This window comes from Microtus ochrogaster, chromosome 19, assembly GCF_000317375.1.
Source record: "Microtus ochrogaster isolate Prairie Vole_2 chromosome 19, MicOch1.0, whole genome shotgun sequence".
Classification (NCBI taxonomy): Eukaryota; Metazoa; Chordata; class Mammalia; order Rodentia; family Cricetidae; genus Microtus; species Microtus ochrogaster.
The window spans coordinates 52,666,895-52,690,938 of NC_022021.1; the positions used below are offsets into that span (position 1 = coordinate 52,666,895).

Genomic DNA, 24,044 nt, shown 5'->3' on the forward strand with positions numbered 1-24,044 from the left:
GGAGGCGGAAAATTTTTTTTTCTTTCTTAATAAAAAAAAAATTAAGAATAAAAAAAAAAAGAATGAAATAAAAGCAGAATATTAACACTACCATCAAGAGTAGAAAGAAAAATATAGTATTAGGTGATCATGTGGTATAGGGCTCAGCAGATAGACAGGCCCCACCAGGCTTTCCACCATCTATGTAAATGGATGCGGACAAGGGAACCCAGGTACTATCTCTCCTTCAGGTAACAAGTAAGCAGACCACCTTCTGTGGACCATGTCCACAAGACATAGAGTCCATTATTGATTCTGAATATAATCTTATTAATTAGCTAAAGTTAATATGCAAAATAATGCCACCACTGGGGCCAACACTGGCTGGCTAAACTAGGGAGAGAAGTGCAGGGACTCTGGATCACAAATAAGCATGCAATATAGATCTTCTTTTTGTTTGTTTATTTTTTGTTTTTCGAGACAGGGTTTCTCTGTAGCTGTGGAGCATGACATAAAACTAGTTCTTGTAGACCAGGCTGGCCTTGAACTCATAGAGATCCTCCTACCTCTGCCTCCCAAGTGCTGGGATTAAAGGCATGCACCACCACTGCCCGGCTATCCTAACACATATTTTAAATACTTGTTTTCACATATACTTTGACCCAAAATTTTTACTTACGACAATTCTCATCCTCTTTGTATAACTGACCCAGATTGCACTCAGCCCATATAAGGTCTTGCTCACCTGGGTGGGGCTCACTGGTTCAGCAGGTGAAGTTTTTGTTGTGTTTTTCCCCTGCCAAGAGGACTGAGCAGCTGGTCTAGAGACAGACAGAAAAGCAGAAAGGCCAAGGTAGACCTTGGTCCCAGAGACTGCTCAGGACTATCCACAGTCAGCTGAGATCTGATGACCTATAGCTTCTGGACATGGCAGTATCACAACCAGTCAGAACAACTAAGAATGAGAAGCTCTCTTGCTTTCCTGCCCTTTAATCAAGTGGCAGAGGTTCAAAGTGTGTTACCTAAGCAGGGCAAGACCTCAGCAGGAAAGGACAAGTGATGTTCACTACTCATCTTTTCACAATGACGTAAGTGACCAAGAGGGTTTTACAGTAGAGAACAGTATGACAACACAGAAGATAGGCACGTGAAACTGACATTATATGGAGCACCCAGAGAAGGACTTTTGTTTTAATAAATTTGCTTCTTAGGGTGGCAACATGAAGCCCCACAGTGAAGACACACGAGACAGTGGAGGACAGGGCTACTTAAGGAGTTTTGCCACATTTAGACTCGGCACAACAATCTCCTTGAAGATGGGTACATAGTTGGGGTTTGCTTGCATGGGGCCCTGCTCCAGTGTTTCCATGATAGTCTGTTTCATGTCCCGGCTGGCATCTCCTCGCACTGCCAACAATGCACCAATGTGGTCGTCTCTGTGGGGAGAAATCAGCATGAGCTTCCATCTTCCCTCAGTTCCCTCAGTCCCACAGGTGACACCCACAGGGTAGGGTACCGACAGTCACAAAGGGCATCTCTTCTTTTATAGAATGAGATACCCTAAATGTCATCTTAATTTTCCTCTGCAAAATGCAAAGCACTTTTTAAATTCTGCTCTTCCAACTACTGGTGTCAAGACTGTCTGACCTGGGAAGGGCAACTCTGGAGGGCTTAGGACTCTAGTTCTTCTAAGAGTGGCAATGAGAAACTTAGCCATGCTCACCCTTACAGAAAATGGCAGGTTCCTGGAATGGAGGTCACAAAGGCAGGGCCTGGGGCCTGAAGCCAATACAGCACATAGAGGGACACGGAGCAGATACCCATTCCCTCAGCCTAATACTGAGTACACATATATTCAAGGAAGTCCTGGCCACATACGATATGTCAGCTTCCTTCTTTAGATCACCTTTCAGACCACTTCAGTGATCACAACCTTCTCACTCCACTCAACACAGATGCAATACTCAGTCCTTCCTGTGGTGGTTGGAGAGAAAATGGCCTCATAGGGAGGGCACTATTAGGGGATATGGCCTTGTTGGAGGAAATGTGTCACTTTGTGGGTGGTCTTTGAGGTCTCCTATGCTCAAGCTACACCGTCCAATGAGAGTTGCTTCTGCTGCCTGTGGATCAAGATGTAGAATTCTCAGCTCCTCCATGACTGTCTGCATGCCACCAATCCCTACCATGATAATGGACTAAACCTCTGAAACTGTAAGCTAGTCCCAATTGCATGTTTTCCTTTTAATAAGAATTGTTGTGGTCATGGCGTCTCTTCTTAGCGACACTTCCCTATCTTGTACAGTTAGGCTTGCCTTCTGACCACTACCCACTCAGGCACAAAAGCTTGGCTATAAGGTAGGTGTACAAACCCCAGCCAGATTCTGCTAACATCAGGTAGGGCTGGTTGAAGGCTGCACAGATGACGCCTTGGTGCAGCCGCACCACCACAGTTCCAACAACCTTTCTCTTCACATCCAGTTGGGATGCAAGTACTGTCTAACTCCTGATGCTCACAGCTCATCTTCCTAAGGGTAGTAGGCATAGCCTGTTGTACTACTTGCTGCTGGAAGATGCTCAGCCTTTACCTGATGTCTGGATATTTGCTGACCAGAGTTGAGACTTCTAGGTAAAGCAGAGAAGGGTCTGTGAGCTTAATAACCTCTGCCACTGCAACAATTGTATCACAGTGTCCATCCGCATCTTCATCAAATCCCTGGAAAACAGCAGCAGCATGAGGGACAGTCCTAAACTCAGTCTTCTGCAGCAGTCTCAACTTTATCTTGAGGCTGGGCACCTTGCTCTTTCATGTAAACACCCAAGATTCTTTCTAAGCAGGGATCGGGGCCACTCTCATGAGGTGATTTGGTTAGTCACTACTTGGTCTCTAGCCGGGAAGAGGGCCTGGTGGAGTAGTATCTAGTCACAGCCACTTGGGACAAGGAGTTAGGTTATGAGGTTAAGTTAGGAGTTAGGCAACCAGAATCTTAGGCGAGGGCAGAAGGACAGGAAGAGATGAATTACTCTATGAAGGACACATGGGCTGCCACCAGAAGTTTTGAGAGCTGCCGTAAAGTGTCAGTTCCTCTGGAAATTTATCATTTGTGAACTGGGCAGGCTGTGGACAAGACCCTCCTCTTGACAGACACAACTAACCACTGGTTTCTGATGTTGCTGGACCCCATAAACAGTCCAGGCACAGAAATTAAAAGCTACTGGACAACAAAACTCTGACACCTGACACCCACCATCCTGGAGCTTAGCCCATGGTGCCAATTACTCACAGATGCCAGCTTCCGGAACAGGAAGCGGAGCTGTTCAGCCTCTCTGACCATCTTCTCAGCACCCTCCTTGCGTTCTTCAGCACTTCGAAAGGAGATACGCTTCTGCATGACAGCCCGCAGGTATTCTACCACCACACGCCTGTGTGCCTCAGCCGTCATCCTCTGTAGAGAAACATGTAGTTGCAGATTCCACAGTGCTAACACACAGATGTTCTCACCAAGCCTGAAATAACCTGCAAACAGGTCGGTGCACATTCTTCCTACCCAACAACTTAGCTGGATTGTTTTCTTTTTCCCTGTTGAGACATGATTTAGCTATACAGTCCAGGCTAGCCTCAAAACTCACAATAATCCTCCTGTCTCAGCCTCCAGAGTACCACATCTGCCATATATTTGGTAGAATTTTAAAGTAAGTATATTAAGCGAATTAAGCATACCTGAATTTCACCAAAACATCTTGGACTCTCCTGGCTGCACAGGAGTGGTTAGGTGGTTAGGCCAACTGTCAGAACAGCACGTGCATAGGTGTTTTGGGGTATTTGTACACTGTGTGAAGATATATTGCTGTGATTGATTTAACAAAGGGCTCAACAGCCAATAGGAAGGCAGGCTTTCTAGGGACAGAGAGGACTCTGGGAAGAAGGCAGGCAGAGAAGCCAGCCAGATGCAGACTGAGTTAGGCACACAGAATGGTATAGAGGTAAAAGCCACATGGTAGAATATAGAATAATAAAAGTATGTGTTAACTTAAGTTGTAAGAGCTAGTTAGGAACAAGCTTAAGCTATAGGCCGAGCTTTCATAATTAATAAGAAGTTTCCATGCCATTATTTGGGAGCTGGCTGATGGGACAGAGACAGATACACAGGAACAAGAAAGGACTCATACATGGCCTGTGCAATCTTGATGTTTACTTTCCATCTAAAAATCAAACAGATTTAAATCCTTGGGAGAACTTGTTTCCAGCATCATTATTCTAGGGGCACCATATTATGTACAAATGAGCTGCAGTGACCCTCACTAACAGACACCAGGCCAGCACTTACCTGATGTGTGCCCTAGCCTCAGGGTTAACTCCTTTAGATGCTCTAACTCTGCCTGTCCTTGAAGCTCTCAACTCAACACAATGGAACTGAGGAACTAATTGCCCGAGTCAAACAAACTTTGGCCTCATGGACTGACAGGCTGGCTTAGCAGGAGGAGTTTAGCTCAGATGGAGCCCAAACAGTAGTACCTCATCCACAGGCAGCCTAAGATTAGTGGAAAAGCAAAACAACAACCTGTACCCTCTGCTAAAACAAAACAACTATAGGCCAAATATCTATAAATCTTCAGGAAAGACTCAATGAGAAAAGAAACCTTTGTCTGGAGTACTACAAAGCAAAGGAAAAGTCTAAAACCAACATGGGTAGAAGTATAGGGAAGAAGCTTGTTGAAGAGCTCAGACTCCCTACATGGAAGTAATGGAGCCTTCCTGAAGGAGATACTTAAGTCAGTCAGCTTCCTTAATTGTACAAGCACGGATATCATGGTTGATAGCTGTAGTTTCTGCCCTGGAGTCTGCTCCCTGTGAGTGGGGTGGGCTATTGTCCTTATCCAAAATGGAGAGTCACACACAACCATTAGGCCCACAGGTGTGCTGTCACATTGGGGAAGAGCCCCACAAGTCTCCAAGAAGATAAAGGAACATGTATCATTAACTAAATCAAGCTGCAAGGAGGCTGAGACTTGAGTTAAGAAATGCCTGTGAAGTGCATATAATTTCCCCAGATAATAGCCTCCTTCCTTAAGACCCAAATGGTGTAGGAGGTCCTTCTGTTTGTGTGTTGCTTTCATTGGTTAATGAATACAGAAACTGCCTTGGCCTTTTGATAAGGCAGAACTTAGGTAGTTGGGGAAAACAGAACTGAATGCTGGGAGGAAGAAAGAAAGCAGAGTCACAGAGAGACACCATGATCCTCTGCCTGAGACGGATGCTGGTTAGAATCTCTCCCAGTAAGCCACTGCCACGTGGCCATATATAGATTAATAGAAATGGGTTAAACCAAGATGTGAGTGTTAGCCAATAAGAGGCTAGAGCAGATGGGCCAAACAGTGTTTTAATTAATACAATTTCTGTGTGGTTATTTCGGGGCTAAGCTAGCCGGGCAGCTGGGACAAACAAGTGGGCCACTCCCTGCAATACCCAAAGACTTCAAACCACTGTCAGACACTCCTATGTTCCTCAAAAAAAAAAAAAAAAAAAAAAAAAAAAAAAATTCCAGTCTTCACCCAAACCTCACATAAACATTGGCATATTGTTATAAGTAGACAGCTATTTTGACACTTAATTATAAATCAGACGGGAGGTAGGCTCCAGTGTACCACAACCCATTTGTTTACCTTTTTATATGGCTTTTTAATTTTGGCAAAGTCATTGAAATAGTCTTCTACAGTGACACAGATGATGTCCACAGCGTTTGACCCTAACAGCCACTTCTTTGTCATCAGTTCATTCAGATGTTGCTGAAAGGCACAAAGTGATCATGTAAATCTTCATCTGGCACAATGTCCAGGATCACCCCTACCTGAGAGTGCACACTCCCTGGTGTCACAGAGATTTTCTGAAGTGGCAGTGATATATACTCAGGTTAAAAAAAAAAATCTACTTTTACATAATCTGCAATTTTCTACTTTAAATTTATGAGATTTGTATTTAGATACAAGCTTTGTAAAAAGCATCACAAACAACAGGTTAGATATGTAAATATTGGTTTTTACTTTTTTTTTTTTTTTTGGTTTTTCGAGACAGGGTTTCTCTGTGGCTTTGGAGCCTGTCCTGGCACTAGCTCTGTAGACCAGGCTGGTCTCGAACTCACAGAGATCCACCTGCCTCTGCCTCCCGAGTGCTGGGATTAAAGGCGTGCGCCACCATCGCCCGGCTTGGTTTTTACTTTCAATAGCAATATATTATATGACTATGTCATAATTTACCCAAAGTCTCTGATATACATTTATATATTTTTCACACTTTGTGATTGCAAATAATGTTGTAGTGAATTTGTATTTTGCAGGTGAAATTCCTTTAGGTAGAATTCTGAGTCAAAAAGTATGCAAATTAAAACTTTTTAATATAAGTATATATTTTAAGTGTATCCAAACTGCCCTTTGAAAACTGCAGAGTCAGCTCTACTGAGCAGTGTGTGTTTCAATCCCCAGCTCCAAGGTAAGCAACAGCTCACACTAAGTCTCAATCTGTGTTTCTTTGGTAACAGCAGATAGATGTCTGGCTCATGTTTAGATGCTGGTAATTCTTCTTCTGTGCAGAGATCATTGTACCCTTTGTCTATTTTTGTATTATGTCTTTTTTTTAAAAAAATAATCCTAAAGACAAACATCTCTTCTTTTCTCAACTGTGTATGCGTGCCCTACAAAGAGGTCAGAGGACATTGGCTGTCCTGTCCTATCACTCTCCACTTTATTTCCCTGAGACACGGTGTCTCACTGAACCCAGAGCTCACCATTTTGGCTACACTGGCTGGCCAGAAAGTCCCAGTTGCCCTCCTTTCTCTGCTCCTCATAGCTTTATGGTTAAAGGCATTCATGGTCATACTCATGAGTACTGGGGATCTGAATTCAACGAGGCATGATTAAAAAATTCCTTTGCAGCAAGACCCACAAATGGCCATTGTTTTATGCTTTAATATATGCTGATTCCTGCTAAGGCATTTAAATATGCTGCTATCTGTGTTCCAAAGTGGCCCTATTTATGGTGCATTATGCTTTTGATATAAATAAAAATTGTTTTGCTGATGATTTCTGGGTGTGTTGAATGTTCAAATTTCATTCCAAACTGAAGCTGATTTCTGTGACCTATGCACTTTCAGCTGGGTTTTGTGATAGGTTTCCACATACTTATCAGGTAATTTGCTATCAGTTTGATGCCTAAAATATCCTGAGAGTCTTTATCCAAATTTGCCTACAAAGGGTCCTACATCATACAAGGCAGCCAGTGGCCCTCTGGCTGTAGCTTAGCACAGACGCAAGGGAACGTCTCAGCTCACGTGCAGCTTCTACATGAGGCAGGTGACAGTGTAGCCCGAAGAGCATGAGACCACTCCATGCTCTAGCCCCAGGGATGGAGGAGCCAAGCGCACCTCTAGATCCAGGAAGACTTCCTCTAGCAGACTACTGCAGCCTTCCTTAGCAATGGCATCTAGAATCCCATCCATGCTTGGCTGACTCAGACACGGGCCCTCCTCTGCTTCAGTTTTCAGGTACTTCCTTTTCAGACTGACGATAGATTCTCTGCAAGGAAACATCAAGGGCTCAGGGAAGAGCTGCATGCTTGCATGCTGTCTGCCTCACCCTGTCCCATCACCGCTCACTTGAAGGTCTGGCAGTTGTTGATGATGGCAATCATGTACTGCACGTAACAGTGTGGGTGCTGCCGGTTCCTCAAGTGCTCTTCTTTGTAAAGCTGGGCTTCATCTTTGTATCTGAAATCACATCAGGGGACTCAAGCTGCCTCCAGGGACATCACTTTTGGACCAGAGGAGTCTTTAAACACCAACAACATACTTTTAGACTGACAGAGAGTCAATCATGTTAAATTAATTTTTTAAAAAATTTTGTAGCAGGCTTTGAAATATAGTTTGATATTCTGACATGAAGATACTCTGAAACATGTAACTGTAACCAGGAAAGTATCACTTTATCTCACGAACAATTCACCCCACAATTCACATAACAGGACTAGAGGGTGACTCCGTAGGTAAAGGTACTTGTCACAAAAGCCTGTCCACCTCAAGTGGACAACCACAGGGAAAGGCCCACTGGGACACACTGTATCACATGTCTCATCGGTTAGGCCCACTGGGACACACTGTATCACATGTCTCATCGGTTAGGCCCACTGGGACACACTGTATCACACGTCTCATCGGTTAGGATGTCTTCATAGTCGCATTCTTTTACTTCTTTGTAATATTTTTGCATTTCTGAACAACAAAAGGGGGCTAATCTTTTAATAACAGCATACTAGAATCAACAATTGCCCTTAAAACACACAATTTGTAAGTTAGATCAATGGCAAAAATACATACCTGCTTAGGAAAGAATTCATTTGCTGAAGACACAAAACCAGCACCTTTGTTTTCAAATCTTCACTTATTTGAGCAGCAACTTGGAGATTCTGTTCAAACATCTAAAAATTGAAAAACTTAAGAATCTGAAATCGTCTTACAAGAGTATAGAAAAATATTCCAACCATTAATAAAAATTCTACCTGGGATATCCTTCTCCAAGGTCTACCCTGGTTAATCTGCCTGACTCTTCCTGCTCAACACACCCTCCCAACCTGCTAGATCTAGCCTGGATCCCTCATCTAGTGCCCTGGCCTAGTCCAGCCACCCTACCTCACCTCAACCAACCTCTGGCTCCTCCCATGGCCCACCCTGCCTGTTCCTGACCATAGGCCCCTACTGCACCATATCCAACCTCTCCATCCGGTCAGATCTACTCGCACACTTCAGGCTTGGACCAAGACACACATCCTGCACACCAGTCCACCTGCTTTCATTCCTCCCAAGCGATTTCCAATCTCTAGGTCCAACCCGCCTGCAATCTTCCCTTCTATCCCTCCCAACCTGCTCTGTCACGTCAGACACAGAAGTAACAAAGAAGTCCATATGCCCAGAATACCTCACAAAAATACAAATAATATGAATGATCAAGCCTTTATTTCTCCTCCAAAATGTACTAAACCTTATAAAAATGTCTGCCAATGAGAATTACCTAGATGAACCTCAAGAAAAAGAATTCAAAAGAACAGTTAAATTCATCAAAGAATTCAAGGAATTTAAAGAAGACACAAAGAAGCATCTGAGTAAAATTAAGGAAAAAGAATTTACAAATGAATAATGCCTGGGAAAATAAAAATATAAGGCTGATAGAAATACTAAAGACAACCCAGGACTTAAAAAACAGATTTCAACAAAAATAAAAAAACAAAAGAAAGAAAGAGGAGATCCAAATGAACAGAATCAGAAATGAACAGGGAAACATTATAGCAGATGCCAAAGAAATTCAGAATATTGTAAGGAAATAATTTAAAAATCTATACTCCATTAAGTTGGAAAACCTAAAAGAAATGGATGAATTTCCAGATTTAGGAAACCACCAAAATTAAACCAAGAAGAATTCAACAACCCAAACAGACTCATAACAAGTAAGGATATTGGAATAATAATAAAAGGTCTTCTAGCTTAAAGGGGGGGGCAGAACCAGATGGAGTCACAGAAGAATCAGACCACACTTTCAATGAAGCTCTGCAGCCAATCATCCTTAAATGGTTCGGGGGAGGCGGGGGGGCTCTAGCAGGCCTGGCCCCTCTACCCCATTCCCTCTGCCTTGCTGAAAACTGTTGGATTATATTCCTAAAGCTAGCTACCAAGGTCTATTCCCTTATATGGCCATTTCTTCCTGTTGAGGTCCAGCTCTCCAAGTATTGAAATCCAACAATCAAAAGCCCAGTAGTGTCTGCCCAAATTAACCTGTCTAATCAAAATTAAACACCTTATCCCAATACAGGAGCTTCCCCCCTTTACTTTATAAACGGGCCATGTCTGTCTCCTCTCTATGCAGAGGCAGTCCTTTGTCCCTCTGGGACAAACACCCTCCTCCCTCCCTTGTTTCCGCCCCCTTCCCCTTCTCAGGTTATCTCCTGTCTTTGTCTCTTATTCCTGCCCTTTGCCTCTCTGGGGCAAATACATCTTTTTGGGCCAATGACTTGGTCTTAGGGTGTCTTGGGCCAATACAGGTCCTCAATGTGTACATGGGCCTAATATCCAGTACTGTCCAGTGATAAGAAAGTATCTTTAAAATGCTATACAACTTCCCTGGATTTCACCAGACTAAACTCAATTGTGGCATTTTTAAGATAAATCTTGACAATTTACCAACACAGAGTGTAAATAAGCACAGAATGGGAACACCATGCATAACCAACATATAATTAGCTTCCAGTTCAGACCCAAAAAGATCTGGAAAATCTCAAGTGATCCTGGGTGAAATAACTGAGCACAAGCGATGAAACCACAGCACTGGGTGATAAATACTACTTGGTGAGAATAATCTTCAGACTCCACTTTTTTTTTTTAGCTCCAGAAAGAGAGGAGGAGGTGGAAATGTTTAATAAAGAAATAAATTTAAAAAAAAAAAAAGAAAGCAGAGACAGGAGACATCAGGGAAAGGGTGTTCTTGACAACTTTACTAAATTGTGAGGACTGAGGTATTCTGTCTAAAAAACCAACAGACCCTATTACCCACATGGGAAATGGGACCTGTGAATCCAGAGCTTTTACCTGGAACACAATGGCAGGAAGTGTAGTCTGATAGTAGCCATCCTGGTCTGCTTCTGGCTCTGTCTCTTTGCTCCAGTCTTTCTTGTCTGTTTCCAGTGCCTTTCGAAGCCAGGCAATGATGTTGGACTAGGAATTCGGTATTATGGAAAAGGAAAGAACAGGCTCTAAGTTATATTTTCCCCACAGCACTTTTAGCTGTGAAGACCAGGTGCAGCTTTTCACAGCAATCCGTGCTCCTAAGCATAGAACCTGCTAGAGCAGGCATCTCACATGCAACTCACATATTCACACTGTGTGCAGTGCTCATACTGGTCTCTGCATATGTGGACCACCAAAACCCTAACTGTAGATAAAGAGGGGAAAGCATCAAGGCTATGGATGAACACGATGCTGGAGGATAAAATCAGATGTCCAGCATCTGATGGTTAGGCCCAGTCCATTAGAGAACAAACTTAGCAGCCTAGTCACCTCAGGTCACAGCAAAGCACAGGTCTCCAGACCCCAGGGACACCTAGTAGTGGCTTAGATGCCATCTTGTTGCACGTCCCATCTTACTGAGACTGTTCATTCATTGTGAAACCGATGTCAGACTGGCCCTTGGGTCCCCAAATTGGAACACAGTGCTAAGGTGGCTTATGCTACCTTAGACACAAGGTCTTGCCAGCCAAGTGGGTGGCACAGGCTGGCTCCTCCAGCAGAAGAGACTCACATATCTGCGAAATATATTCAAATGAGCTCCAGAACCAGAGTCAGGTATCCCTTCTTTAACAGAAAATGGGCATGACAAGATGCAGAGAAACAGCTAGTCTGCTGAGGGAGGGTTAGTTCAGATGTCTCACCACATTCCAGACAGACAACCACTAACTACTTTCTGGAACTGCAAGCCAGTTCTACTCACCGTGAGTGTTGACATGTATGTGTCAAGCAACTCAGAGACCACACTTGAAGAGAGCAGAGGCTCCAGGGCACTAACTTCCACTTCTGGGGCCAGCTCCACATTCCCCATCATCTCTGTACTGCAGTGAAAACCAGGTGTAAATGACAAACCACAACAGAACACTCTCAAGTAAGTCTACGTGTTTGACTTGACATGTAAAGGCACTATTCTAGAGATCTCCACAAATCAGGAAGAACAGAGGTCTCGTGGACAGCACAGAGTGAAAGGCCAACGATTTGGAGGCCCCTCCATGATGTTACCATGCAGGCTAAACAGCCACTTACGTAACCTCAATATGGCCTGACGAGGCAGAGGGAGCCCACACTCAAAGGCAGGGAAGATCCACAAAGGTTTGTCTGTTTTAACTCACTGTGTCTCTAGAACTGACACACGACCAGGCAAACAGGAACTGCCGAACTGGCACACTCAATAAGAAGATAATGTACAAGTACTGTTATTTGGAACACTAAGCACTGCCGTGAGTCAAGTCTCACTAATGCCTACAGGGGGGTGAGACTAAGGCAAGGAGTAAATGTTAGTGAAGGAAACATGTCTGCAAAGAAAGAAAGACAACATTCATTTTACTGTGCAGAAGGCAGGGGAACAAATGCTAAGTTTCAGAGAAAATGTGTTCGTTCATGCAACTAGGTTCAAAAAAGTCTAGAACACACAAAACACTATGCTCTAGGCTTGGTGAAAGACTATGGAATGGAATAGTGGAGACTATTTGGATCTCCCAACAGTGGGTAAAAACTAAGGTTCAGGCCCGTACATGTAAAAGCTATAAAACAATGGGGCCAGAGCGATGTCTCAGTGGTTAAGAGCACCTGCTGTTCTTCCAGAGGACCTGAGTTCACTTCTCAGTGCCCTTGTCAGGCAGCTCAGTCATCTTTAAATGCAGTCCCAGTGAATCCAACACCTCCGGCATCTGAAGGCACCTGCACTAACATGTATGTAACTATATGCATACACATATATAACTCCATATAATTAAAAGAAATAAAAATAAATCTTTTCAAAAAGGTATCAAATGATGCCTGACAAATTCATTCTGTTCATATCTTTCTATATAAATAGTTAAAGCCACACACAAAATAAACCTCACTGTTAAAAGCATGGTTTCTTTCTCCACAATAAGGTGGGCAAAACCAAAGAAATTTTAATATACTACTTAATATCGTTTTCTACCCATAGGTCCATTAATTACCTAATCTTAAAGTAATCATGATAGCTTCCCAGTGACATTTTTTCAAAGTCCCCCTTCACCTACTTCATGCATAAAGTGGCTCATGTTCCTTCACATAAAGTAATAGTATCAAGCTGTAATGTAAAAGGAATAACTGATTTTTCTATATATTTTTTCTATATATTCTTGTTGCTATTTCTTTATTTTTGAGATAGATCTTGCTATTCTGTCCAGGCTATGCTCAAACCATCTTTCCACTAAACTCTTTTGAGTTCAGAAACTGCAGGTACGGACTACTAAGTTAGTATACAACTGTTTATATTTGGATGATTAACTGTTGCAGTGTACCGATAAGGAAAACAAAAGCTGGTAATCTCTTCACCAGCCTGGTGACCCTGAACAGTCACTGAATTTCTTACAGCCACAGGATCCCAACCTATAAAAGGTTCCAATACTATACCTGTCTCAGGAAATCACTGTGAAGAAGCAAGAACGCACATAGTTAGCATAGAAAACAATACCATGGCAGACAGCAGCGACCATGTAGAAACAATTGTACGCACTTGAGACATGGTTCATCCTCAAGGGTAAGTCCCCAACAGGCAGAACAGAAAGACTTTCATAAACCAGAAAAAGGCATGGGTTCAAAATGCACAAGACTGTAAACTGTTGGTCAGTGTTGGTCAAGTTTCTAAGTAAAGAAGACATAAGGCATGAAATCAGCTCTACCTGGTATAGGTATTTAGGACCCATGTCAAGAGGCTCACAATCTCATTGGCCTCAAGGTCCTCTGACGCCAGGTCCTGCATCCGAGTGCTCAAGGCCTGGTGGTACATGCTCAGGAGGTTCTTAAAAATCTCATAGTGGGGAGGGAAGCACTGGACCATCAGGTTCTTGGCAATGATGAGATCATCCAGGACATACTTCCTGATGATCTCCAGGTGGCGCACAAGCCACATCTTGTCAGACTCTCTGGTGTCTGCCTGTGTGCCTTCAATTCTAGTTGTCACAGTTCTGTCCAAGATGGCAAACATTTTTTCCTTCCAGTTTTTGGGCCTCCCAGGAGGAACAAACCCAGTTTGTTTTTTTCGATCAAGTATCCGCCTGTCAATTTTTTCTTCCCTTTCAATGATCCTGACCACGGAGACCAGCAAGGTGGGATCGCGGCGGACAGTAACCAGTGATCTTTGCAGCACCATCCACAGCTGCTTAGCCAGCTCATCAGAGAGCCCCTGTGTGTTACCAAAGTAGCCTTGAATGAGGGTCATGTCCCGTTTATTCCCACTGTCCATGCGGTACTGCTCACACATTAGCCCGTCCCGAGAGCACTCCAAGTCCATTAGCTTCCGGTGGGCCTGCAGGAGAGCCCCTTGTTCGATGAGATCTTGGGTCTCCCTCACAATCTCAGGCACTAGAGAAAGGTACAAGTTGACTCAGTAAAAACACATGAAGGCTGTGTGTACACAAAGAGATGACAGTAGGTAAAGAAGGGGGCACCTGGCATCAGTCTCTCTATTGGACAGCTGCCCTGAGAGACCCTAATGGTCTATAAAAGATTAGCAACTTCCAGAAGACCTAGATGGAAAGAAAGTAATTACAGTCAACTTCAGTTACATGTGCTTCTTCTAAGCCAGTGAATGTCATCTTTCTTGAGCTAAGGTGGGTTTCAGAAAAAATCCCATGCTTCAAGTATGGTGATCCATGTTCTGATTATTGATGGTTGCTTCTAACTATTTTATAGCTACTATTATTGATGTGAATTCCAAGAAATAAAGAGGATGACTACCTTCCTTTCTCCAATTTTCTTTCTATCCCTTTGGAAGTCTAACAGAAGGGCATTCAAAAGCATGTGTGTACGTGCTCATGTGTGTACATGCATAAACATATAGGACATGTCAGAAAAATCCTATGGATGCTCAGGCAGAGGAAAAAGCTCATAAAACATGAAAGGGTCCTATATAAGACAATCTAAAACCAGAATTCTGGCAGATCCCAACATTTATGTAAGAATCAAGTGCCAAAACAGAACACAAAGCATGCTACCAGCATGCTTCATTAAAAAGTTAAAAAACAAAGTAAAACAAAAAACAAACAACAGCAACTAAAAGCCAATTCAATACATAATGCTTCAGGAAGGACCTGATGGCAGGTCTACTGACATAAAGATTAAAACTGTTTAACTAAAGTGGGCGCAAGGCCATTTGAGCAGGTAGGAGATGGAACCAAAAAAATGTTAGGAGAGAATAATGGTAATTATCAGGAACAGAAAGAAAAAGGCTTAAAGAAAGTAGACAGAGCCCAGATGAATTCATAGACCCTTAAGGCAGACCACCATATATATATACTGTCATAACCTCAAAAGAAGAAGGGAGAGACCCTTTAGAGAAATAATGGCTAGACACTTCCAAAGCTTGATAGAAGACACTAATGTAAATTTTAGAAGCTCAATGACCTGTAAGAAAGGCAAACCAATTAACCAAACAATGAAAGAACCCAAGAGAAGAAACATCACATAAAAGGACTCCTAAAAAATATAGCTAGCAGATTTCTCATCAGAAATTTTAGACACCAGATGTATTTGAGGATTATATACTGAAAGCACTAAAAAAAAATACTAGCAATTGTTTTTCCTTTTCCTCTTTCTTTTCTTTCCTCTTTCCTTCCTTCCTCCCTCCCTTCCTCCCTCGCTCCCTTTCTTTCCTCCCTTCTTTCTTTTTGGAGAGTGTCTCAATCTATAGTCCACACTGACCTCAAACTTTCAACAATAGTCCTGCCTCAGCCTTCAAGTGCTAGAAGTACAGCGGGGAGCCACCAAGACCAGCTTTTACCAAGAATCTTTTATCTTTTTGAGAAAAAAACTATTATTTAAAAGTGAGAGAGAAATTAGGATTCCCAAAGAAGAAAAAGTTAAAAATCTTTACAATTAGACATGTCTGCAGTCCGCTAGCAGGAATCATATGGGGGAAGTGAAAAGGCAGTCGACGGCACCTTGTAAGAAGACAGTAACTGGGAGTCATGAAGAGATCTCAGCTAGTATTGGTGACACACACCTGTAACTTTAGTACTTGGTGGTAGAGGCAGGAGAATCAAGAATTCAAGTCATGTTTAGCTATATAGCAAGTTCAAGACCAACCTGAGTTACATGAGACAATCTAAAATTGTCAGAACAAATAAATAATTTAAGTAAAATAGCCCTCACCCCCAAAAAACAAAACACAAAGTAGGGAAAATCTCAACAGAAGTAAAAACAAGAGCAAGTGTTTAACACAATTTTTTGTTCTCTATATGTTCTGAAAAATGAATACAGTATCAGGTTGTCTTGGGACATATACAAAGTATAAAGAAGAAACTGAAGGGGGTGGGATAAAGTTATAGAGAAATACAGTTTTTACACGTTAGTGAATTTAAGATCTGAGGATGGAAGAGATGCATATTCTTCTTAACTGCACAGGGACAGCCTCCAGATAGATTGCATTGAGGTAACAAATTGAGTCTCAATAGATTTTTAAAAATATAGCTGTTCCAAGATATTTTATTCTTCAAATAAAACAGAAAAATCTAGAAATCAGTGACAGAAGGAAAACTTAAAGATCAACAAATTTTGTCGAATTAAACAATGTTATTAATCAACCCAGTAAAGAAGAAACCCCAAGGGAAAGTGAAGATATGTAGAAAAGAATGAAAATGAAAATACAGTATAACAAAATTTGGAGGATGCAGTACTGGAGGAATAACTGGAAAACACTTTCTAGAGCAGCTTCCACTGAGAAGAAAGATCTCACACCAACAACCTAACTTTACAACTTATGGAAAGAAGATGGGTTAGAGAGATGGTTCAGCTCCCAAAACCTAAACAGATGCTCACAACCACCCACAGCTCCAGCTATAGGGAATCTAATGTCCTTTTCTGACTTCTATAGGCCCTACACATGCATGTGGTACACAAATATATATGCAGGTAAACACTCACATACATAAAAAAATAAATCTTAAAAAAGGGTAACTAAACCCAAAGCTAAAAGGAAGGAAATAATAGAGATCAAAACATATAAACAAAACAGAGAATACAAAAACAGAAAATAAAAATCAATAGCGATAACTTGATCCTTTGAAAAGATTAAGAAAACTGGCAAAACCTTAGCTCAAATGGTCTAAGAAAAAAGATTCTAATTAAGATAAGAATGTAGGAATATTTTACTAATTTTTCAGAAATTTATAAAAACGACTGTAAGATAACAATCAAAAACTGAGTACGTACCAAAAACCGGGATAATCCAGATCAAACAAATTCCTGGATATAAAAACCTACCAGACTGAAAAGCAGAACAGTAGATCTGAACAGATCTCTCTACAAAGAAAAGCCCTAACCTAGTCATATCACTAGTGAATTGGTCAGTGTTTGTTGAGATTTTCTGGACACTGAAAAGAGTTCATGACTAGAGACATACACGTGAATGAGTGGTGGAGCATTCTGCATTCCCTAACACAGATAGCAAAGGAATAACTCAGGCCAGTCAGCCAGGCAGTCCTCTGCCTCTTTTCCAGGAGTCCCCCAGTTGTGGCTGTCACACTGAGACTCCTCCTTGCTCCCTGCTCCCATCCCGCCTGCTCCCTGGCCTGTGCACTTACTTGCCCTAGCTTAAGAACTGCTGTTCTCAGAGATCCTCGCCTCCCATCTCACCCGTCAGTTACCCTATAAACATACACTGCTACCTCTGTCCTTGTATAGTGGACTCCTAGTCAAGCACCGGCTCTGCAGTGTATGTCTGCGCAGTACCCTGATACAGAATAGCACCCTCTCCGCTAGTCTTTATTTACATTTGTGCAACTGACCCTTTCCACTCATGTTCAGAGAAGGTACTGCACACTTGAGGATAGGCCTAAAAAGCATATTGCAAAGAAATGCTGGCCATGTTTCACAGGGCTCCCAGTGTGTGAAGGAAAAGCAGGTATGTGTGTGGGAAGGCACCATCGTGAGTGTTCTAGCAGCCACCCAAGTCCTCACTCCACTCACCGGAGAATATATTCTTGAGGTTTTCCACAGCTGCGGCCAACTGGCTGTGCTGTACCACTGCATCTTTTACGTCCTTGAGACTCTCAATGGTGTTGATGCTCTGCCTCCAGTCCTTGCTGACGTCAGCCAGAGACTGCTGGATATCCTTGACATCATTCAGTGCATTGTGAAGCTGGCTTAGGCCTGTGCGTACCCCATCTAGCTGTGACTGGATTGCCGCCTAAAGGAGACACCATGCAGGTAAGAAGAGCCAATGACAGCCATATATGATTTCCTAAGGAATAAAACTTTCCAGAGAGAATCAAGTCCAGAAAAAATCATTTAAGGGAACAAAAATCACTCAATTTCAAAAAAAACAAAAAACCGAAAAACAAAACAAAACAAAACAATTTGATGGACTTACACAGTAACTTTTTGTTTCTTTCAATACTGCCTGGGAACAGAACAATGTTATATTTTAAAGCATCAATGATATTTAAAATAATCATAAGCAGGGAGAAGCTTCATTTAGGAGAATTCAGGAAAGAATCACCTTAAAAAGGAATAGATTAACAAAAGAGAACAAAAATTCTATCATATCCAACTTAGTAAAACCCTATTTGGATAGGGAAAAAGCGAAGACCAAACATTAGTCTGACTGACTAAAAAAATAACCAACAAAATTACAGTAGCCAGCAAACTGCTCTCAATAACTAAATATAAAATGGCCTTGATCCTCCAATTAAAAGATGTAAACTAGTTGACTACATTAGAAAACAACAACAACAATAACAACAAAAGAAAGTCCAAACAGGATTCAAGTGTCTATTATCTCCAGGAATCACACTTACCTGCAGGGACACTCACATTAAACAAATGAAAGCTGAAAGGAAGGTGCCCTAGTTTTTCTGAAATAGGATAAAGTAGACTTCAAACAAAAATTAGACCACTATTCTGAGATCTGATAAAGTAGTCTTAGAAGCAAAATTAGTCAGAAGATATAAAGACTGATGTATATTAACAAAGGGAACAATGCATCAAGAAGATATAACAAGCCAGTCAGAGAAGAGAGAAGAAGCCCACTTGCCCTCAGGAACCCTTCCACACCCTTGGTTCCAGATCCAAAAGTCCAACCCCACTGACACCCCTTCCCACTCCACCACCCCACACAGACAGATATTAGCTGCTCAGGTGCAATGCTGGACACACCACTCAGAACGGCTCCATACTACGCCAGTCAGAACAGATAGGCTGATTCAGACAGAGATTCACTACTGGGCCAGAGATCACAGGGACTGCCAGAACCCCAGATAGGTGGCCCACCTGCAGATCTCCTCCACTCTCTCAGTGCCCCTGCATGCATTACCCCCAATCCCCATTCTCCTCCTTATTACCATGCCCTACCCCCAACTCAGGAAGAGACTTCCTGCTGGACCAAAGACCAAGCTAGCCTCCAGAATTCCAGCCCCAACAGGGAGAGTATCTAATGGAGTAGATGTCATGCCAGCTGCTAGAAATCCAGTCAACAAAGACTAGAAAGGCACAAGGAATAAAACACCTATCCAACAAAGACAAACTCAGAAATTGGCACCTAGATCTACAATCCTCCCAAATCCAGACGCCTAGACAGCAATATAAGAACACTATAAGCCGGGCAACATGCCACCACCAGAGCCCAGTTATCCTACTACAGCAATGGTGGCATATTCTAACACAATTGAAGTGACCTTAAAATCAACTTTATGCAGATGATAGAGGAACTGGATATCTTTAATCCCACCACTCCAGAGGCAGAAGCAGGAGGATATGTGTGAGTTCAAAGTCAGTCTGGTTTACAAAGCGAGTTCCTGGATACCCAGGGCTGTTACACAGAGAAACCCTGTCTCAAAAATATAAAAACAAACAAGACAAAACAACAACAACAACAACAAAGAGGAAATAAATAAACCCCTTAAAGAAATCCCTCATGAACATTGGTGTCAAAAATAAATCTAAGAACACATCAAAAAGATCATCCATCATGATCATAAAAGTTAGTCAACACAATATATTATATATTATGTTTATAGGTATTTAAATCTATATTGTGTATGTGAAAGAAAACATGGTATTTTGTCTCTCTTCTCTCTGTTTTCTCTAGTTCCTCTCATTTAGACCAACAGTTTTCAACCTGGGGGTCACAACCCCTTTGGGGGTTGAATGATCCTTTTACAGGGGTCATCTAAGACCAGTAGAAAACACAGATATTTACATTATGATTCATAAAAGTAGCAACATTACAGATATGAAGTAGAAACAAAAATAATTTTATGGTTGGGAGTCATGACAACTGAGGAACTGTATTAAAGGGTTGAAGCATTAGGAAGGTTGAAAACCACTGCTTTAGACTTTTTCTTCACACCTCATAAACCCCTTTAAATTTCATGGTGTGGTTTTGATGTATGCTTTGAATTCTAGTAATGTTTCTTTTACATATGTGGGTGCTTTTATATTAGGGGCATAGATATTCAGGATAGAGACTTCCTCCTGATGAATTGTTCCTGTTATGAGTATAAAGTGTCCATCTCCATCTCTTCTGATTGATTTTAGTTTGAAATCAATCTTGTTAGGTATTAGTATAGCCACACCCGCTTGTTTCTTTGGTCCATTTGATTGGAAAACCTTTTCCCACCCCTTTACTCTGAGGTAGTGTCTGTCTTTGCTTTGTGGGACCCTAGTCTGTTTGGATGCTCACCTTCCTAGTCCTGGATGGAGGGGGGAGAACCCTGGACTTCCCACAGGACAGGGAATCCTGACTGCTCTTTGGACTGGAGAGGATAAGGGGAGCAGGAGGGAAATGGGAGGAGGTGGAAATTTTTAATTAAGTAATATAAAAAAACAAATAATAAAAAAATTTCATGGTGTGTTTGTCTTTGTGTGTGTACTAAAATCTAGTTTCTCATTTCTGAAAGAAAACACACAATATTTGTCTTTCTGAGTCTGAGTTATTTAATGTAAAATGATCTCTAGCTTCTATCATTTATTTCCCTGCAGGAGATGTAGTTTTTCATCCTTCTTTGCAGTTGAGTAAATCTAAGCCAGTTCCATGTCTTGGCTCTTGTGAATAGTACAGCAATAAACACTGATGTGCTCATAGTATCTCTGGTATGTGACTTAGACTCTTTTGGATATATATCTGGGAGTAATATAGCTGGATTGTATGGTAGGTTTATGTTTTGATGATACACCTCCATACTAATTTCAGTAGCTATACAGTGCTGGGATTAAAGGCAATGCGCCACCACCACTCAGTTGTCAATTCTTTTTTTTAATTGCTCTATTGGTATTTTACTTGTATGTATGTATGTCTGTGTGAGGATGTTGGATCCTGGAGTTACAGACAGTTGTGAGTTGCCATGTTGGTGCAGGAATTGATCCTGGGTTCTCTGGAAGAGTAGCCAGTGCTCTTAACTACAGAGCCATTTCTCTAGGCCCAGTCAATTTTTAATGACTATTTCTGGAGCCTATTTGAGTTCTTTTCAAGGTATGTTTGCCTACGGTTATAGCTTGCAGTGTTTCTCTATTTCCCTTTAGCATTTTCAAAGTTTTAGGTCTTCTGTTAAGGTCTTTGATCCATTTTGAATTGACTTTTGTGCAAGGTGAGAAATAGGGATCTAGTTTTATTCTTCTATATGTGAATACTGCATTTTCCCAATACGGTTTGTAAAGAGACTATCTTTTCCAGTTACGATTTTGATTCCTTTGTCAAAAACTAGAGTCATCTGAGAGGATGGAATCACAATTGAGAAAAATGTCTCCATAAAATAGTGCTGGAGGCAAGCAGGGTAGGGCAGAGGAGAAACTCTCAAGAGAAATATCTCTGTCCCATGATTCCTATGGTCCCCTACCTTTAGCCTGGCCTCCACAGAAGCCTTCTTCCGAGCCTCCCTTCTGCGATACTGCTCCACTTTGTCCAGCTGGTCTGGGCGCTGAAGCATCCCAGCAACCCTTTGGACTGCTGTTGCAACAGCCTCCAGGTCTGTCTCCTTCATGGTCAAAAAGCAGGTAGAATCTTTGCACATATCATACCACAGGTGCACTAGGTACACAAAGGAGAGGGCTTGTTAAAAAGGATGAAGTGATGGCACCAAACTTAATATGCAAAGCTCATGTGATCACAGTGCAACTAAAGGAAAGTTTTTATAATATTTAAATCAGTACACACATAAAAAAAAGCTAAACTTGGGTCATAAACTCCTTAACAAAACCACAAATCTTTGGAATTCAAGTTTCACCTTAACAAAGAGAAGCAGGGATATCTCAGAGGCATAAGAGAGGCACACACAAAGGATATTTATACAGGCACTTAAGACTACTATGTCAAAAGTATCTCTATCATCATTATTAGTTCAACTTTTCATGTCTGGAGCTATCACCCCATTGCTAGCCAGGCCCACTGGTAGTCACTGGGAGACAATGACTATTACATACACCTCAGCAGCCCAGTGGGCAAACATGAGTACAATGACTCCCCCTTAGCACTGCTCTGGGTACCCAAGATTCCATTTCTTACATGTAACACCTTTAAAATAAAGCTAAGACAGAATGAAGATACACATTCTTCTTTCTCAAGCAGTTTGTTCCCCTAAGCACAGATATTCAGATACTGGGTTAGTCAGTCTTCAGTCTGAGATACAACACTATCCTAGTCATGGGCCACAGGCTATTTGCTGAGTAACTAGCAAATGAGGGAAATCAATAACATTTTCCTTTGATTTCAGCTATTCAACATTCACAGACGTGATGATGATGAGAATAATAATAATAATAATAATAATAATAAATAATAAACCACCTCCTAGAGCTTTTCATTCCATGTAGCTTCAGAAAACCACCAAAATTCATTGTAGATTTTCAGTCATGTAACTTCTCACTGTGTATCTTTCTTTGCCATCTCTCATTCAAGTGGAACAGCAACATTGCAAATACTATCTTTCTTCACCTTCTTATTATAAAACTACATATGTCCAAACAAAAAAATCTGATCAGACAACAGAAATAGGATTCTAGAGGCAACCACTTCTAACAGCGCTGTTTTTACTTTTTTCTTCTCTATTTCTTTATAAGTTGGGATTCCGTTGCACACATAATTGCAATTGCAAGTTTTTGTTTTCTTGCTTTGGTTTGACATGTTATCCCCAGCATTCTCAACAACATCAACGCCGGCATAATTCTATTTACAAGGTTAGGTATTAAACTCAGCATCCAACCACTCCCACTGGCACAGTATCACCCACTCCAGCTGACAGGTGAAAGGCAGCCCAGTTGCAGATGCTAAAGGAAAGCTGGCAAAACCTTTGCAAGATAAAGATCCTTGAACACAGAGAATCAGAAGGGAAGAAATGACACGGATCTCCACCGAGCCTGGTTCCAATGGCAGCCTGAGGACTGTCAGATCGCGGGCCACAGGCGCAAAAGGGAACTAACTCTGAGCGTGGAAACAGCCCCGCCCAAGGGGGAACGCTTGTCAAGGACAAACCCCAACCCGCCCAGGGTGCCCGCACCAAAGGCCAATGTGGTCCCTCGCCAAGGTACAAACCCGCTAAGGGGCACGCAGTGCCAGGTCGCAGCGCCCCGCCCACAGCCCAACGACCCAGTCGCAGAACGGAGGCTCCTCACGGTCCGCGAAGTTGCTTCCACTTCCCGGAGCCAGACCGGAAGTGTGCAGCGTGGTCACTTCCGTTTCCGGCGTTGGGGCGGAAGGACAGGAGTAGTGCAACCTGGTCCTGAAGGCTGCTGCTCTGCGGGTAATTCGTCGGTAGTCTCCTTGTTTGGCAGCGTGTCCTTCCCCTTGTGACACAGACTCATAATTAAACTGGGATTGCGGATCCTGGCCTGGCTCAGCCCTCTGGCGTTTGGCCGTTTCCCCGCCCCGCTCTTCTGATGCAGCACCTGCTGTACCCACTCCTTTTCTCAGGATTCATTCAGGTCTTGCTCAGTTCCTCTCCTTGGCCACCTCGGTCTCTCCGCACCTCTCCATCTCTTTACTGTGTTGTGTGTTCAAAGTTGCATTACTTGTACTTCGTATAATTTGTTTTTTCTTGCTGTCTTTGTTCTCACCCGTCCCCCAGAGGTTTCTGACAGCTGGTAGATTCAAATTGAGGAACAGAGAGTGGGGTCCTGCTGATATCTGTTAACATAGCTCATAGAAGCTACAAAGAAAACACAAACACAAACAAAAAAACAGCTGGTGGAATTCCTTCAGCTGAAGGAAGCAAGGAAACATCAAATTGCTTTGACAACTAGGAACAGCCAGAAAGTTTCTACGAGTTTCCCTACCTCTACAGA

At 42.2% G+C, this 24,044-nt stretch overlaps 1 protein-coding gene across 3 annotated transcripts; it reads right to left on the reverse strand.

Annotated features, from left to right (window-relative positions):
• Positions 1-426: 426 nt before the first annotated feature.
• Exoc3 (exocyst complex component 3) lies at positions 427-23,400 on the reverse strand. Of its 3 annotated transcripts, none has more exons than XM_013349753.2 (13): positions 23,296-23,400; positions 21,605-21,795; positions 17,739-17,958; positions 13,454-14,135; positions 11,500-11,617; positions 10,602-10,727; positions 8,343-8,443; positions 7,626-7,736; positions 7,395-7,545; positions 5,641-5,763; positions 3,261-3,422; positions 2,565-2,692; positions 1,244-1,415 (listed from the first exon to the last, which is right to left on the reverse strand). In XM_013349753.2, the coding sequence occupies exons 2-13, from the start codon at positions 21,776-21,778 to the stop codon at positions 1,244-1,246; spliced, it is 2,268 nt and encodes a 755-aa protein (XP_013205207.1). In that variant the 5' UTR covers positions 21,779-21,795; positions 23,296-23,400. The 3 variants fall into 3 exon arrangements, with proteins under 3 accessions (XP_026639551.1, XP_013205207.1, XP_013205208.1); XM_013349754.2 differs by lacking the exon at positions 23,296-23,400 and adding an exon at positions 22,552-23,178; XM_026783750.1 differs by lacking the exon at positions 23,296-23,400 and having other exon boundaries at positions 427-1,415; positions 21,605-21,778.
• Positions 23,401-24,044: the final 644 nt, after the last annotated feature.

Bases quoted from the DNA above. Each gene is read 5' to 3' on its own strand.
- Exoc3 (XM_026783750.1), bottom strand. From the start codon at position 21,778: ATGTGCAAAGATTCTACCTGCTTTTTGACCATGAAGGAGACAGACCTG. The intron at 11,618-13,453 runs GTAGAGCTGATT...TTTTCACTGCAG, and splicing joins GTCCTAAATACCTATACCAG to TACAGAGATGATGGGGAATG. The intron at 10,728-11,499 runs GTGAGTAGAACT...CCGAATTCCTAG, and splicing joins CATACATGTCAACACTCACG to TCCAACATCATTGCCTGGCT.